Raw genomic sequence first — 17,015 nt, forward strand, 5'->3', positions numbered from 1 at the left:
TACTAGAGCAGTGTTAACAAAGTTATGAAGAAAACATAGGTTTGAAAGTTCGGATAAAATTCATTTGAATTTTACATTTGGATTTGGTTCTGTCACACAGATTCTTAATGACACTGGGGTATGCTTTCACTCTTTAGAAGTTAGATGGGAAGGAGCTACTTCATTTGATACTTGGTCTGAATTTGTTTAGTCATGTGTCCTGTAGGTACATGGAAAAATTAATAAACTTGAATCTAGTGAGATGTTTTTCTGACCTTCCCTCTTTATTTGCTCATAATTGAGGTGAAATTTGGGCATTATTTAAGCCAGTAGGTTATTTTGCCTTCAAAACGTTGGCTAAAAATATAGACTTAAAATGGTTAGGACTGGAAGAGACCTTAAAGATCATCTAGTTCCAACCCCCCTGACATGGGCAGGTACACTTCCCACTCTTTAACAGGTTGTTCCAGGCCATGTCCAACCTGGCCTTGAATAGCTAACTTCCCATAGCTTCTTTAAGAAAAAGAAAATACTTATTTACTTACAGCACAACAATTCCCAAATGCTGGTATTATCACCTGCACATTTTTAATAATATGAAATAATTACAATTACTCTTTTTCCTAACAGACTCTTCAGTGTAAGAAAAACTGAGCATGAATTCCGATTCATACTGCATTTTTGATGTTGAAAACCTTTCACAGGGAGACTGTTCCACCTTGGTATGGGTTAAAGATACATTTCTTTCCACAAGATACATCACACAAACGCTCATGGCATAATAACTTTTACTTTGTTGCAGCACATTAGCTAACAATTGCTTCCCATCCAAAGTCCAGTGAAAAAAACAATTTCCAAAGCAATTCTGAAGACTCCATAAGTAACTAGTATAAGATAAGGAACTTCATAATGTTTTGATAACATATTCTCTCTCTGCTCACTCACTGTTGGTGATGATCATCCACTCAGTTGTTCCGGAGAAGTTGTTCTGGTTTATAGGAAAGCAACTCCAGTGCCTTTACGTTTTGAAAGCAGGAGCGTGTTTTTGATATTCTGCAGTGGATCTTCATTTTAAATAAAATTGTCTTTTTTTCATTTTATGCAGTCACTGATGCCTTTGTTTGGAATCATAGAAATTACATGTAGGAAAGTAACTTGCCAATTCTTCTATACATTCCTAGTATACCATGAGCATACGTTGCAAACGACATCTGCATTTGGATACAGAAGATAAATACTAAATTCCTATTTCTTTTAAGGGTTGTGGCTAAGCTATAGCTGAAGTATGCAATTTTTTTCTGTGTTCTTGATTTTGATTTCTTTATCAGACTATTGAGGAGTAACTTAAGGTGCAAAACTTCTGGTTTTAAATCTGCAAATCTACATGATAGTTATTGTAAACAGTGGTTTTAAAACCTCTCCTGAAATATTGGGAATCCATTGTTCAATTCACTGTTTATTTGTCTTGAAAGGAAGTTGTTGCTCGCTTTATCCTCCAGGCTGAGCAAATTGTATTTGGGAATAAAAAAGTGTGGCAGCTGAGACTTTTGCAGGCAATCCAGAAAATATCCCAGACATTTCTGAAAGCAATAATCCAGGTCTCCCAAATGCCAGTCTGTGTCGTTTGGCCATATGACACATGAGTGGAAAAAAGCAGTTTTGACATGATACGAACAGAATTTTTCCAACTTTTTGGGGTATTTCATCTTAAGTTGCTCTAGAAGATGCTTCAGAAGCTTAAGACAACTTTTCCTGTTAAATAAATAAGAATTTATTAGGTATCTTCCATATAGTTCTAAATATGTATTTTAGGTATTTAAATACGCAGTATTCATGAAAACAATAAAATGTTCTTACTTGAATAACATTTTCAATGATGTTTTGAATAAAATCTGAAAAGAGGTGCAACAATAGGCTGAATAATGCAGAACTACTGTGTATGAAGTCAGATTCTAACAGTGAAGGTTTTCTACTTTAAACTAGGTTTTGTGTGTGCACCACTTTCACTGGTAGCCACAACAACATAGACAAAAGAAGTGTTGGTCAGCAGTGCAGCCTTCCCACTATAACATGACCTTGGAGCACTGCTTAAGATTAAAGCTGCCCGTTTGATATATTGGGGTATTTCACTACCTTCTTGTGACATGCCATGAGGAAAAGAGATATATGCAGTTTAATACACTGCTAGGTAGGGGTGTAGCATGTCTGTCTTTGCTTTTCATAAAGGAAAGACAAAAAATTATGCATTAGTTGTAACTTTCTTGCTTCAGCACAAGGTGTAATTAAGTAAACTAAGAAGTTGCTTTGCCATTAAGGGGAGGTTCTGTACCTCATTTGGGTTTTGTTCTTTGAAGAAATGTGGAAAACAGTCTTTATGTGAGTGAAAAATCCTGATCCCATTCAGCAGGTTCTTTCCTCATCATCATTGTAGAAACTGCCTTGGTATGAAGTGTAGGTATTCACTCCCAAAGCTCAGAAAGCTGAGGCATCAGACTTCTAAACTGGTTCTAAACAGGACTGAGTTTGGGAAAGATTAAACAAGTAGTACCTTTTTGCTTTCCAAGGCAAGTCTGGAGTGTAAACCTGTCTGTGATTTGTCTCCTCCTCTTGTTGAGCATTTGCAAGTCAGATGTTCAGCGAGTACATGCAGTGTTGTACTGCTGTTAGGACAGTGATGCATAAAAGCCTTCCTTATTCTTGCTCCCTATATTATAAGTAATCAGCTTCAGATCACATTCTTAAATGTTAAACTGAAACAGTGCTAGCCTGGCTCACACAGGATTAAAGTGAAATACTTGTATGGAATACCAACCTACAGCACTTTAGTCCATCAGATTCACAACATGTCTTTGAGCTGCCGTGGTTATTCAGAATGTCCTTCTCAATATGCGAGAAAGAGAGTCGCCAGGTGTTTCCTAAAGTTGAGTACAAGATTGTTAAATTGTTACACAGCAGCAAGTACCAGTGTCTGCAACAGGAAAAAAAAAAAATGCTTTATAATTGACTTCATTTTAAATATCAGCAATTTCTTTGTACTTAAATAAAATGTAATTCAGGGACTACAATTAGTTAATTTCTCTGGAATTCCCCAGCTGTTCCACCAAAGGACAAGTAGGATGTTATTAATATAGGACATAATTAATTGTTTGGATGTTTGAACTATATTCTTCAGACTGCTTGGATTTACGTTTAAATTAATTTCTGAACTTTCTTGCATGTGTTGAATGTGATTTGGGGACTTACACTACTCGTAGAAATCCACTATCTTTGAACTCCTGCATTATTAGCCTCACTGCATAACCTTCCTGGTTTTGAATAAAAAAATCTTCACCATTGGTTTCCGTTTCTTTGAGCAAGTAATCAGCTTGTGAGTTTGTCTCAGGTAAGGTGGCTGTTCTAAAGCATTTCTTTTTGTCCTTCTGGTCATGATACAAGGAAGAAGTTCTTTACTGTGAAGGTAGTGGGACACTGGAACAGATTGCCCAAAGAAGCTGTAAATGCCCCATCCCTGGCAATGTTTAAGGCCAGGTTGGACAGAGCCTTGGGCAACATGGTCTAAGGTGAGGCAGTCCTGCCCATAGCAGGGGGTTGGAACTAGATGATCTTAAGGTGTTTGCCAACCCAAGCCATTCTGTGATTCTATGTTTCTAAAACCAGTGGTTAACACAGCTCAACCCCCTCTTTTAAAAACACCAGCAATCATTTTTGTCTTCCTTTCATAAATTAGACTATTTCCCTTGTCTGATTCAGTTACTCTTTGCAATTGAATTTCACAGGAAGAGATAGCCCAGTAATAATTTCCTTGGCATTGTTAAGATGGGCATGCTAATTTTTAAAAAAATACCAGATTGTCTGAACTCTTTGTTGAAATCAGCAGTTCTTATAGAATGATGACAAATTGTGATGTTTCTGCAAACTCATGTATGCTTGGTGTGACAGTGGCCTGGAGAAACAAAAAGAACATTGTAGCCATATGAGTTCAGTGAGAAACCAAATGTCTTGCCAGGAAAGTACAGTTTAGTTCCTGTGGAAGTCTGTAACTTGTGTATACAGTCCCACTTATAGGGATGTTCCTGCCTTTTTAGAAAGCTCCTTTTACTTTCTTCTTAAAAAGCTGAGGAGTGCATGTTGCTGTTGAGTACAGCACTAGCACAGGAAAGGTTTATATCCATGGGTCTGACTTGGCAGATTTAATATAATGCTCTCAGCAATAGTCAGTGTGCAACCAGGCAGAGTAGTTTTGTCTTTAGATTTTGATACAAGATGAGCAGTACCACAGATCTGATGGTTTTAAAGACAGATTTCAATTGTCTTTGATCCAGGATAAGATAAAAATCTGTACCTTGAAAACAGAATACTGAACAGAATCTGGATACCCTTTTTTAGAGCACTTGAAAGTGATCAAGTTCTACAGAAGGTATTTCATAACATAGACTTATTGTCTGTATTTGAGGTACCTCTTAGAACCTTTTCTTTTTTGTTTTGTTTGGCTACTAAATAAATTGATTTGTTTCTGAACTGTCCCTTGACTTTTCTTCCCAGCCACAGTTCAATTCTGAGGCCATCCTGTGTGCTAGGTGGCCAGCTCTGCTGAACTTCCAGTGTCAAGATGATGTCTACTGATATGTCTGCTGCTGGAGGATTTTTGATCTGAAGAGTTATTGCAGGGCTTCCAGCCTTTCTCCTTTGCACAGTTACTTCCACATCTAGCAACAAAGAAGAAAGCGATTTTTAGATAAATTTCTATATTAGAAACTTTTTTTAAGGATGTTAACAGGTTAAGAGGAATTTAAAAATCAGTCAAAAGAAATATCTGGGTTCAGCCATTGCCTGTTTATCCTTTATCCTCCTTTATCCAGGATTTTAAGTAAGAAGGCCTATTGAGGAATTCTAAGAAATCAAGAACACTCTTCTTGAACTGCTGTGTTTGCTTGATTTACTGTGTCTACAGAATGAGAAATGAAGTAATGTTTTTCAGGGAACTGCTTTCATTATTGAAAACACTGAGACCAAAGAGATTAGGCCACAGTGTTTCTGAAGGCTTGGGAAAAAAGAGGACCCTAAGAGGGGATATGTTTTCTACATAGTTCGATATATTAGGTAGTGTGTAAGAGAAAGCTTTTCCTGTTGCTACTCATTCAGCAGCAGGCAGATTCAAAATAGACAGGTGTCCCGGGTTCAGCAGTAGCAGTCATTTTCTCCTTAGTAGCTGGTGCAGTGCTGTGTTTTCAACTTTAGCCTGAGTTTTGGCAGTTATAGTTACATTGCCACAGAGACACTTGACTGGGGGGAAAAATCACATCTTGTTAACAACAGGGCAATGTAACTGGATTTTTAGCACTCTTAGGTGAAGCTTGTTCTCTCAGTACTTACCTTTAATGGTTTTTACTTCTTGTTTAATAATTTCTCTTAGCTCTTGAAGCATTTTAAAAGCTGATAATTTCCCCTCTTCATCTAAAAACTTCAACAAATATCTTTCTTTTGGATTTCTTTTAAATGTTACATAGTAATAGGCTCCAGTGTCATCACATTCATCCAGCTGAAGTCGTTCAATAGGCATTACAAGCATGATGTCAAACTCATTTGGTTCTGATATCTGCAAAGCATGAGAACAAAACAGTCAATGTGCAACTTAGGTTTTATTCTCTTTAAGCTGTTATACCAGTTGCAGTTTTATCTACGACATAGTGTACTTCTTATGCCTGGGGTGAAATGTGAGGTTGTTCCCGTGGATTTGCATTACAAGACTGCTGCTGTGTGTTGCAGTGGAAAACAGCAATTTGCTGATAGCAGTTCATTTCTCAGCTTTCCAACTTATAATTTTTTAAGGAAGTTTTAAGATTCTTAAGCCGTTCTAATACATAAATGCTGGTTTTAGTCATTCTTTTGTACACAGGGATTAGCTGCAAGGAAAAGCAGAAAAAGCATTGCTATGCCTGGAGCTGGCTTTAAAATAATAATAAAAAAAAATTTCCCGTGCTTGACTTTGTTTCAGACCGAGCTGGACACAGAAAGAAGGTACTGCTATTTCTCCCGACTATTGGAAAAACTACAAACTGAAAGCTGGCACAGGGCTTTTCATGCAGAGGTATTCCCGACTCCGGTTACACCAAGCCTACCTGCGCGCTGTGCACGGGCAGGGGCTTGCTACGGCTTTAAAGCAACTCGTGTTGAGGCAGCATCTGAGTGCACACGCATTCATCTTTCAGTAAGTTAGATATTTCATAATTAACTGTTCTTAATTAACCCTTTAAATCCTTTTCTCGTCCAGAAGGGCCAACTTACAGTTTGTTCTCGAGGGGCAGGCGCTGCGCGGCACCAGCCCAGCCAGCCGCCCGCCGCCTCCCCCGCTGCCGGGGCTCTCGGGGTTCCACTTGCAGCCCCGCCACCGGCGTGAGGTGCGTCGCCCCTCTCTGCCTCGCTCCCTCCCCCCCACCCACCCACCTTGACGTGCTCGTAGTAGCTGCCGGCGCCCAGCCGCTCGATGGAGCTGAAGCTGCCGCCGTTGCTGCGGAGAGCCTGGATGAGGTGCGAGACCACCTTGTTCACCAGCTCCGACGCCTCGGATACGTCCTCGCGGACCAGGGTCAGCCGCGACACCACTCCCCGGAGCCGCGGGGCTCCCGCTACCGACGGGGAGCGGAGGACAGCCCCTGGGGCCGAGACCGCCCCGTCTGGCACTGCCGCTCGTCTCCGTGCCGCGGGGACTCTGGCGGACGCTGTCCCGCTCCGCCGAGCGGGGAGCTTCTCTCCGCCGCTCGCTGCCGGGCCCGCCGGCAGGCTCTTGGCGGCGGAGGGCCGCCGACGAGCGGTGGATCTCCCCCTCCGCGGCGCCCGGGGTGTAGCGGTGCCGCTAGAGCTGCCACCTGCGCCCCGGCCCCGCGGAGCTGCGGGCCGCGCCCCGCGCCCGCCCTGCGGCTTTCTGCCACCGGCACCGTCCATGGCCTTCACTCCCGCTCCTCGCCCGCTGACCGGCGGCCGCTGCCCAGCGGGAGAAGGTTCCCGTCCCTCGCCTCGAGCTATTTCCTCTTGCAGACACCACGCCTCCTCCGAAGAAACGAAAGTCCCGCCGGACGGGAGGGGCAAGCCTCCCGCGCTGCGAGCCACTGCCTGTCTCTACCTACCCGGTGCTTCCCCAGCGACAGCCCAAGCGCGGGAAAGCTCCGACAGCCGGCCAGCACCGTCCCACCTCCCTCCAATCCCCTGGGAGCGTTTTCCCCCTCCCGGGAGGCCCCACCCGCAGGCGGGACGTATGGCACGCGGGAGCCGGGAGCACTCGCCGGCAACGGGCACCGCCTACCAAGGCCGCACCTCCCGGAGCAGCACAGCGCACGGCCGCAGAGCGGCTCTTTGCCCCGCGGATGCCGCCCCGCAGGCACAAACGGCTCCGCCCCCAAGCAAGTGAGGCGCGGCAAGCGTCCTCACCCGCCTCCCGCTGCTGGTTCCGCTCCCTCTCGCTGTTTGTGGCGCCTCCGCCGCCGGCGCCATGTTGCTGCGCGCGAGCTGGTGCCGCCTGGCGCTACCTTCGGCACCGCTCCCCTGGCACCGCCGGGCGGGCAGCGAAGTCGGAGCTGCGGCGGTACCGCGCTACGAGGTGGTGGTGATCGGCGGGGGCCATGCGGGGACGGAAGCTGCGGCGGCGGCTGCTCGCGGCGGGGCCCGCACGTTGCTGCTCACGCACAAGATCGGCACCATCGGTACCGCCGCGGGGGTGCCCGGGGGCCGGTGGGGCCAGGCTGAGCCGCGGGCTTGGGGGAAGGGGTACCGCGGGGAGGCGGGCCGGGCCTGTTTCCCGCGGGCGCCTCGGGTGTCCCCGGCTAAGGAGGGGAAGTTGCGGGCGCCTCGGGCGACGGTGCTGAGTGGTGTCGGTGTGTCCCGTCCGCAGGGGAAATGTCCTGCAACCCCTCCTTCGGCGGCATCGGGAAGGGGCATCTCATGAGGGAGGTGGACGCTCTGGACGGGCTGTGCGGCCGGGTCTGCGACCGCTCCGGGGTACACTACAAAGTGCTGAACCGCTGCAAGGGCCCGGCCGTGTGGGGCCTCCGCGCCCAGATCGACCGCGGCCTGTATAAGGAGCAAATGCAGGTGAGGCCGGGCTGGGGTGAGCACCCCTCGTAGGAACTTTTACAAGTCAAACTGCTATGTGCAGAGGCATAGACGGTTCCTTGTGGGCGCTGTGCGCTGGACGGGCTGCCTGCCCTCGGCTCTCTCCTGTCCCACAGCCCTCTGACGGCGGCGGCGCTTGCCTTCTGCAGCTGTGGCCCTGCTGGGGCGGAGGGGTTCGAGAGCACCTGTAGTGTCTGGGGCCCTGAGTTTTACCCTGTTCAAGGATGCATTAATCGTGTATATTTAGCCGTGTATGGGAATATCTGTATATGCAGCCTGGTAGAAATGGCAGCTACTGTTAAATGGGAGTGAGGACAATTTAAGACAAAGTCAAGAGTGATGATTAGTTTAAAAACACACGTTTTTGTTTCCAGGGGCTTTGTTTTCTGCATGTTTGCGGGCTGGAGCATTAGAATGAATTACTCAGATCCAAAGTGTCAGGATACCCATGTCACAGACACCGATTGTTTTGTTTTTTAATGCTTTCTTATCAAACCTGTGGTGTAAACTTGGAGCTCAGCATAGTTTAAAAGATTTTCTAGTGTTTTATATACAGGCCAGACTTCATGACCAAAATTTTTTGTTTGAGCTTAAACTCTTCTCTGTGTGTGAGAAGTTCTATTTGATAGATCAGGATAGTACATAGTACAGTAACTGAATGTCTGCCAAGTGAACTGGTGAGAATGGAAAAGGGAAGAAGGTGATAGATGTTCTGGAAATCAGCAGGATTTGGGACTGCCCATATGTCTCATAACTTACTAGATTTCTGCAATAACTCCTTTCATGACAGAAAGAAATCCTTAATACACCACTGTTGACAGTTCATGAGGCATCTGTGGAGGATCTTCTCTTGACAGATCCAGAACCAGACCATCCTGGAAAGTGCCAAGTCACCGGAGTCATTCTGGGTATGTGCTAGTCACTCAGCAAGCACCTTCAGATCCTCTACACTAAGAGCAGCCTTTGGAGTAAACATTTCTGATTCACCAGTGAGAGAGCTGAATTAGCTGATAGAGGTGATTTAGACTGAGTGTGGACTAAACTAGGTCAGTATGTGTAATACAGTGAAAAACATACCTGAGTAGATGGGATAGCAGAAGGTTACATGAGTTTTATTTTCTTCAGGCTAGTGATGCTGAATTCCCTGCTGCATTTTGTCAGCAGTATGTGCTGCTGACAGCACTACAGGGCAGTGGCATCTTACTAATAGCATCTTGTGCTTTATTACCTCTTGCTGTTCTAGTAAACAAGCATTCTGAAATAAAGACCTGGATAAGAATTTTTCCCAGGAGTGGGTTTTCTGTGTTAGGGATAGCATGCTTAGGAATAAGAAATGCTGCTTACTGCAGTTATTACTGTTGATGCTTTTATTCTTGAAATATTGATTCTGATACATAATAGAAGGTGGATAAACCCTCAGCGAACAGTTAGTCTAGTTTTAGAGCACTAGGATAGCAGGGCTTTGCTGATACTGAAATATGTGTATCTCTGAAAACTTGCTGTTTCAGGGGATGGGAGCACAGTACATGCTGGGAGTGTCATTCTGACCACCGGTACTTTCCTGAGGGGTACGGTCCTCATCGGACTGGACACGTACCCGGCTGGGCGGCTGGGGGACCAACCAGCCATCGGGCTGGCTCAGACTCTGGAGAAACTGGGATTTGCTGTGGGCAGGCTGAAGACGGGAACACCACCCCGACTTGCCAAAGATACCATTGACTTCAGTGGTCTGCAGGAACGTGCAGCTGACAATCCTCCAGTGCCGTTCAGCTTCCTTAGTGAGGCTGTGTGGATCAAGGTGGGAGAGCATGCACCAAGTGCATGTAGAGGTGGGTTGGGAGTGGTTCTGGGAAAGTCATGCTCAGAATCAGCTGGGAAATTGATGGTGGCTGGGAAAGGAAGCTGGCCTGTACTCATACTGGAGGTCTTATGTCTCTGAGGATCCCTAATGCAGAGGGAGAAATTGCCTGGTTTTTTTTGAAAGCAAGTACCTTTTTCCTCTCACTTATCAACTTGTGAACCAAACATGATTTACTTCTCAAGTCAGAACTGCATAAAATATGATATTGTTAGTAATAGTATTCAGGTGCTGGTTACATGGGTGGCTTTACAAAATACTTCCACTTCTGGACCCATATTGTGGAGATTTATGATATCTTGCTTGCTACCCTGGCTCTAGAATAAGATCAAAATATTGAAACTGGAGATCATTAACAGTGTTGGCTGGGAAAGACAGTTATCCACAGAGCTCAGAGGTGGATATATTTGCAGTAAGTTGAAAGCAGATGAAAATTTGCCAAAGAAAATCTTAGAAAATTGATGGTGTTCTTACATAATGTAGTTAAACAGCACAGAATTAATTATCAGGAGTTGATTTGCCCGAAGAGCATATAGGAATTACAATAACTTACTATAATTAGGGTGGAGGTGAAAGTAGTATCACTTGAAGTACTTTGTATGTGTGGGAAAGGCTTTAAGGAGTTGAGGTGCAACATTATTATTATTTTGAATGTGAGTCTATTGACTTTCATAAAAAATAGTGAAATACTTTACATGGTGGGGTTTGTTTTCCATGTTAATTGCAGGGGTTTAAGAGATTTCTGTTTCAGTTTTATTTTCTTCACCAAACTTCAGTTGGCTGTTTATTGTAGGATCAGCACTTCTCTTACTTCAGAGCTCTGATGTCCTATGGTTAATTTGAATGCTGTTATATAAAATGTTGCTTTAATAGGAATATCCATCCTGCAATTCAGAATACAGTGTATAGAACAGAACTTGGATTCTGGGCTCTCGGGTTCTGTTCTCTTCTTGGTCTGCTTTTGGGCATATTGCTGAAGTTCTCTGATTGCTTCTCTTCTGTCTGTACAGTCAGTATGATAGCACTGCCCATGTCTCTAAGAAGTGCGAGCCAAGTGTCATGAAAAAGCCGCCTTGGAAGTCCTCAGAGTTGTTTAGTAAGAGTACAGTGTTGTGACTGGGTTAAATTAAAGTGAGCTCTGGCCTCTTTCAGCCAGAAGATCAGCTGTTGTGTTACCTGACTCGCACTACCCTGAAAGCCCAGGAAATTATCTGTGATAATCTCCACCTGAACAACCATATAAGGGAGACAACAAGGGGTCCACGGTAAGTGTGTGTGTCATTGTTTAATCCCATCCAGTAATGCAGCCATTCACTCACACACACCCCCTCCCCCCCCCCTTCTGGGCAGGATGGGGAGGAGAATCAAAAGAATGTAAACCCCATGGGTTGAGATCAGAACAATCCAATAACTAAACTAGAATATAAAACTAATTGGAATGATAATACTGATAACTATAAGGGAAATGACAAGGGGAGAGAATATAAAACTAAAAGGGGAAGTCAAAAAAAACAATAAACACAAGTGATGCGCTGTACAATTGCTCACTACCCACCAGCTGATACCCAGCCTGGTATCTGGGCCTTCTGGGTGTTTCCCCACAGTTTATATACTGGGCATGACGTGCTGTGGTGTGGAATACCCTTTTGGCTAGTAGGCTAAAGCCAAAACACAGCACTGCAGCAGGTACTAGGAAGGAGGAAAAAAAACACAACAAAGGTTACAGGTGAAACCAGGGCAGCATGGCATCATTCAAGGCTCTCAGTGGCACAACCTGACAGTGTGTGGGTTTCTCTTGCTTTCCTTCTGGCAAGTTACTTTTTCTCCGTGTCAGGTGGTGCTCATGGCTATTTACCGTTGCAGGTACTGTCCGTCTCTGGAATCAAAGGTTCTGCGCTTCCCAAACCGGGAACATCAGGTGTGGCTGGAGCCCGAAGGCTTAGAGTCCAATGTCATTTACCCCCAAGGTGTGTCGATGACACTGCCACCTGAGCTTCAGGAGCAGGTGATCAGATCCATCCCAGGCTTGGAAAAAGCTAAGATCTTACAGCCAGGTGAGGGGGGGGTGAATAGGTTTAAATCTACTTGTCATAGTGGCTACCAGTTAATAAAAATCAGATTATTTTTAGAGCATAACAAAGGAAATATGAAACAAAATGAATTCTTGAATGCAGGGGGCTTTCCTTGGTTGGTTTTATATAATAAGTAAAAATTGATAATCTAAGTCATTCTGCCCCACTCATTGTCTTTGCCAATAAAAGGAACCTTCAAAATCCCTCCCATGAGATCTGCCTTGTTGTTTGTCATAGGCTACGGAGTGCAGTATGACTTTCTAGATCCACGCCAGCTGACTGCTTCTCTGGAGTCTCGTCTTGTTCAGCGCCTCTTCTTTGCAGGCCAGATAAATGGCACTACAGGCTATGAAGAAGCTGCAGCTCAGGTGGGTGAATCTGATCGCTGCTCAGAAAGGGATATTGCCTGGGCATTTGTCTTTGATACATAGTCTTGCTAGGCCCATCTTCAGCTAATGAGATGTTCTTACTTTTGTTGCTTACCCCGATTCCAGACTTGCCCAGATATTGCTACTTTTAGTATCTACAGTTGCTGTTATTGAGATTGCAATGATAAAAGTAATTGGAAGCACTGTCAAATGTTTCAGCACGGAGACTATGCAGTGCATGTAATTGCGAACATGGGAATTTTCTCTACTCATGTCAGCAGGGGCCAAGAAGCCCTTCAGACACTAGTAACATCACAAGAAAGAAGTTGCCTACATTACTAGCACAGGCTATTACATTTTCAGAGATACAGTTTGACACTTGAGTCTTTGAAGGCAGAAGTGCTAGTACTTCAGCCAGGAAGAGACTGGTAACTGTGTTTTGTGTTCTGTCTGCCTAGGGTGTGGTTGCTGGGATCAATGCTTGCCTACGGGTTCATGGCAAGCCCCCTTTCATTGTCAGCCGCACTGAAGGCTACATTGGTGTCCTGATCGATGACCTTACCACTCTGGGCACCAGCGAGCCATACCGGATGTTCACCAGCCGCGTGGAGTTCCGCATGTCCCTCCGGCCTGATAATGCTGATGCAAGGCTCACCCACAGAGGTATTTTGTCATGGTGGCTCTTGCAGTGAGCAGCCCTGCCTTGTCATAGATCTCTGTCTCCTACACCATCTGTCTGTGCAGGTTTTGAAGAAGCTGGGTGTGTGTCACAGCACCGATATGAACAAGCAGTTAAGATGAGAGCTGCTTTAGAGGATGGAATTGCCACCCTAAAATCCCTTCAGTTCAGCATATCCAAATGGTCCCAGTTAGTACCAGAAGTTCATATCAGTAGCGGTCGAAGGTTGCCTCTCAGGTAAGTGTTAAAGCTGAAGCTTTCTTGTCTGACCTATGCTTGCTTTAGCTGGCTTGTAATTTCGCAGCAGTTGTCCCTCCTTCCTGAAGCCATCAATACTCCTAAGATTCCAGCATTATCACCTTTAGAGGACAGACACCTGAAGTTTGTCCATAGAATAAGTGTGACATTGGTGTTTTTACTACGCTGCATTTCCTAGTGCTGACATAGGCTCCCAAAGCAAGGGTGTCTCCACTCACCCTGTCAGTTTTTGCAGTCCTTATTGAGAGTGTCACCAAGTGATCATGGTTGTTCAGTGGGTTGCTGCTTTGCTGAAAGCTTAACAGAGCAGCAGTTGATTTCACGCTACCATCAGATGGTAGCTGTTCTTGTACACAGAGGCCTTTCTTCCCTTACCCATCCTTTATCTCACCACCTCTTTTCTGTTGTTTTAAATCAATGACTAAGACGTAACTCAGTCTGTGTTCCCCTACCTCATCCCTTCTATCTTGCTGTTCATTTTTCATAAAGAGGCCCTCTTCAAGAGTTTAACAGTTCTTTTGTATACCAAGAGGAGATAGTAGGGGTGAGCTTGGCTCTGCAGTTCTGGCTTATGTTGAGATCTTTACAAGTTTGAGCTGGGAACAGCTGTAAATCTGCCTTATGCAAGTGACTCCTTCCTACCATAAAAACCTAACTCCTGTTCTCCACAGTGCCTTTGATGTCCTTCGATATCCAGAGGCCAACATGGAGCTTCTGGCAAGGGTTGTCCCAGAGCCCCTGGGAAAGCTTGCTCAATGGAGACAGCTGGCAGAGAGATTGAAAATAGAAGGTAGAGTACAAGAGTTATAATCTCTTAGTGGGATCTGTGTATGTTGTGTTCAATAAGGGGTGAGCAAATCCATTCATCCCAGTGTGTTTCGTGTTACTGCTTAGTGAAATGAAGTAATTGTTAGAGCATGCACCTTTTACCACAGGCCACACACAGCCCTGTGCTAGCCACCTGGGTCTGTTTCACTTTGTGGGGTGAGATAAGTATTCGGGTCCACTCCTGGGTTTTTCCTGCTTACTGCTCTGTCAGATAGACCGTCCTTTGCTGGGATGAAAGGAAAAGCCAACGTGTGTATCTTAATTCCTGTAACAAATTAAAGAGTGTTACTTCCAAAGTAGTGATGTGAATTAGGCTCTTTAGTCTGTGCAGCTGGAAACTTCCTTAGGAGCTTTTGGCAGTCTCAGTGGAATTTCTCATTCTGTTTCAAAGAATTCCTGCAGGTGACCTGTTTCACATAAACACCCATGTCTGGTCTTGTTTCCCTCATCTTCCATCACAGCTGCTTATGAGTGGTGTGTGGAGAACCAACAGCAGGAAATAGAAGAAGTGCGTCGTGATGAAGCCCTCCGACTGCCTGAGGACCTAGATTACTTTGCCATTGATGCATCACTTTCATTGGAGGTGCGGGAAAAACTGGACTCTAACCGTCCCCAGACGGTAAGATACTGGGTCACAGCAAGGTTGAGCAGCAATGAAATCCTTTCTGTGTCTTCCCAAGAGGCATAGGGGGCGAGAATAATCAGGGAAAGGAATACCCACAGGTTTCAGTCTCTTTTTTTCACTAGTGTATAGGTTTGTTCTTGGTTAACTTGCTCCTGTTTCCACGTGCAGATTGGTGCACTCAGCCGCATCCCTGGAATTACACCAGCTGCTATTGTTAACCTGCTACGATTTGTGAAAACCAGTCGCCAGAAGGCAGAAAGGCTAACAGCTTTACCTCAGACTGACAAATGCTTCCCAGAGAAAATGTACTCGGAGAAAGCAGCTTCACAAAGACAGACTTCAGCAAAGTCTTCTGAAAAGAAGCAAGAGTATCTTTGTTAAAACACCTTTGCAGAGAAGTGTACCCCTGCTGCCAGAGTACATGGCAAGATCACCTGTGCTCACAAGCCTCTTCATGGATAAAACCTGTGCTGGCTGGATCCAAACCAGTTCTAGTTGTGTCCTGTGGTAGTGTCATTGAGTAGAGCAAAGACGACAAAAGCGCAGACCTTAAGTAAGTGTTCAGGAACCTAAATGCAGCCTGAGTTTGCCAATCCAAATGAAAAGACAGGGGAATTGCTTTTAAAATTCCTCTAATTTGGAAGATGTCAGATAGTAAAAATCTGTTCTAAAGCATCTTGGAAAGGACAGTGTTTTGGTCTTCTGAAACAGGTAAGAAATGTTACTGTGCTGAGCTCATGGCAGCACAAGAGGATTTGAGCTGGAAGATGTGTTCCATAGACTTCAGTACTTGTGTTCATAGCTGTGCAGTGACTGCACACAGTGTAAGGTTGTAACATGATGTCAGCCAATAGTAAACGCTTGGCTATGAGAAGGTATGCCACACAAATATTTAAACTTGAGTAAGGGAGTGAATGTAAACACTCTGTTTGGGTGGGGAGTTCTTTAAAATAAAGCTTATCTCAAAACTTGCAAAGAACTTGGTTGTCACTTAGCTTTCAGTAGAGCCTTGGCAATTCACTGGGTCTCAGTTCATGCAGGTAAGATGGGGTGAGGTTGGCTACAGAGCTGGTGAAGACAGCTGGAGCAGAACTTGTTGTCTAGGCCAGGGTGCTAAGGAATAGAGGGGCATGTTGGAACCTACCCCAGAAGCCTCAGCTCTGAGCAGTGTGGTGATAGACTCATGTGCTGGGGGCCAGTACGCAGCTGACTTGGCAATCCAGGGAAGTAGGGCCAGGGATTTCCATGTCCCTGTGTCTATGGCCTTTTTTCCTTTCAGCTTTGTTGGCTCAAAGAATTACTTCAACCTTGTCAGCTGTAAGTTTAGCAAAAGGAAGCCAGCTACGTATTCTGCAGTGTAACGCCGGCTCCAGCTATGGTGCTCTTGAATTCAGCAGTGTGAATCCAAAGAAGCCCTGAAGCCTTTGCCTCTCTGTTTAAAGCAGCGGAGCTTCTAATCAAAGTTTCATGCTTTCTTCATTGCATTATCTTTGCAATGAAACAAAAAGCCAACACTTTTTCCTTGGCTTTCTGTGCTAAATTTATTTTGGTGCTACAAAGGCCTTGGTTCTGGTCTCTAAAACACCAGTGTAGATCAAACAGTGATTCCACTGAGCTGGGCTGCACTGGTGTCAAAGAGCAGAAGGAGGGGGCTTTGCTTTTCTTACTTTAGGAATGTAATAATGTACAGCTGTGGTCTAAGAGAGAAGAGTTAACTCCAGGGGGAATTGAAGTCATAAGTGCATTGGTGCATTGCTTTTCAGCAGATCTGTAACAGCTGGTCTGTATTTCAGCCTGAAGTGGGTCTCTGGCTACTGCTGAGCTCCCTTCTTAAGACACAGTGTCCTCTGTTCACATATGGAGGTTAATGATGTCCGTATTAGCCAAAATGGAAAACCTGGCACATACCACAAGGTTGAGAACTGGGAGTTCCTCAGGTGTCAGTTTAATGTATACAGGGCTTGCCACAACATCCTGTGCTTGTTGAACAGTTCTTGTTTGAGAAGACTGAACAGGAATTCATAGCTTCAAGTAGTCCTATTTGTTTTCTTAGGAAAACCAAGCACAGCAAGGCTACGTGAACTGCTGTAAATAGCATGGGCACATTGGATGCAGACATTGTGCCACCTGCTTTCTAACTCCACCAGGGATTTGTTACAAGACCCAAGGTTTGTGTTTTAACACGAAGACAAAGTGAGCTTAGACCCTCATAGGCCCTGTGGTCTCACTAAGGCCAACAGGA

The 17,015-nt window shown here is 45.0% G+C and overlaps 2 protein-coding genes across 2 annotated transcripts; one reads left to right on the forward strand and one right to left on the reverse strand.

Moving 5' to 3' along the window:
* Nucleotides 1–36: 36 nt before the first annotated feature.
* On the reverse strand, nt 37–7,074 carry CGAS (cyclic GMP-AMP synthase). Its single transcript, XM_062608209.1, has 5 exons — nt 6,424–7,074; nt 5,353–5,575; nt 4,437–4,685; nt 2,792–2,894; nt 37–1,731 (listed from the first exon to the last, which is right to left on the reverse strand). The coding sequence occupies exons 1-5, from the start codon at nt 6,919–6,921 to the stop codon at nt 1,389–1,391; spliced, it is 1,416 nt and encodes a 471-aa protein (XP_062464193.1). The 5' UTR covers nt 6,922–7,074; the 3' UTR covers nt 37–1,388.
* Nucleotides 7,075–7,437: 363 nt separating this feature from the next.
* MTO1 (mitochondrial tRNA translation optimization 1) lies at nt 7,438–15,752 on the forward strand. Its single transcript, XM_062608203.1, is given in 13 exon segments — nt 7,438–7,676; nt 7,865–8,064; nt 8,876–8,993; nt 9,594–9,883; nt 11,096–11,208; nt 11,807–11,997; nt 12,253–12,383; nt 12,842–13,046; nt 13,128–13,299; nt 13,992–14,110; nt 14,610–14,767; nt 14,942–15,144; nt 15,146–15,752. Coding segments are annotated over 13 exon segments (2,250 nt in total). The 5' UTR covers nt 7,438–7,465; the 3' UTR covers nt 15,285–15,752.
* The last annotated feature ends 1,263 nt before the right edge of the window (nt 15,753–17,015 follow it).

The sequence above is a fragment of the Pezoporus occidentalis genome, unplaced genomic scaffold (assembly GCF_034315485.1).
Source record: "Pezoporus occidentalis ecotype Australia unplaced genomic scaffold, CSIRO_AGI_Poc_V1 ctg13, whole genome shotgun sequence".
Classification (NCBI taxonomy): Eukaryota; Metazoa; Chordata; class Aves; order Psittaciformes; family Psittacidae; genus Pezoporus; species Pezoporus occidentalis.

Bases quoted from the DNA above. Each gene is read 5' to 3' on its own strand.
- CGAS (XM_062608209.1), bottom strand. From the start codon at position 6,921: ATGGACGGTGCCGGTGGCAGAAAGCCGCAGGGCGGGCGCGGGGCGCGG. The intron at 4,686-5,352 runs GTAAGTACTGAG...CTTTGTTGCTAG, and splicing joins AGAAGTAAAAACCATTAAAG to ATGTGGAAGTAACTGTGCAA. The intron at 2,895-4,436 runs GTACCTCAAATA...ACTCAACTTTAG, and splicing joins AAAAGAAAAGGTTCTAAGAG to GAAACACCTGGCGACTCTCT.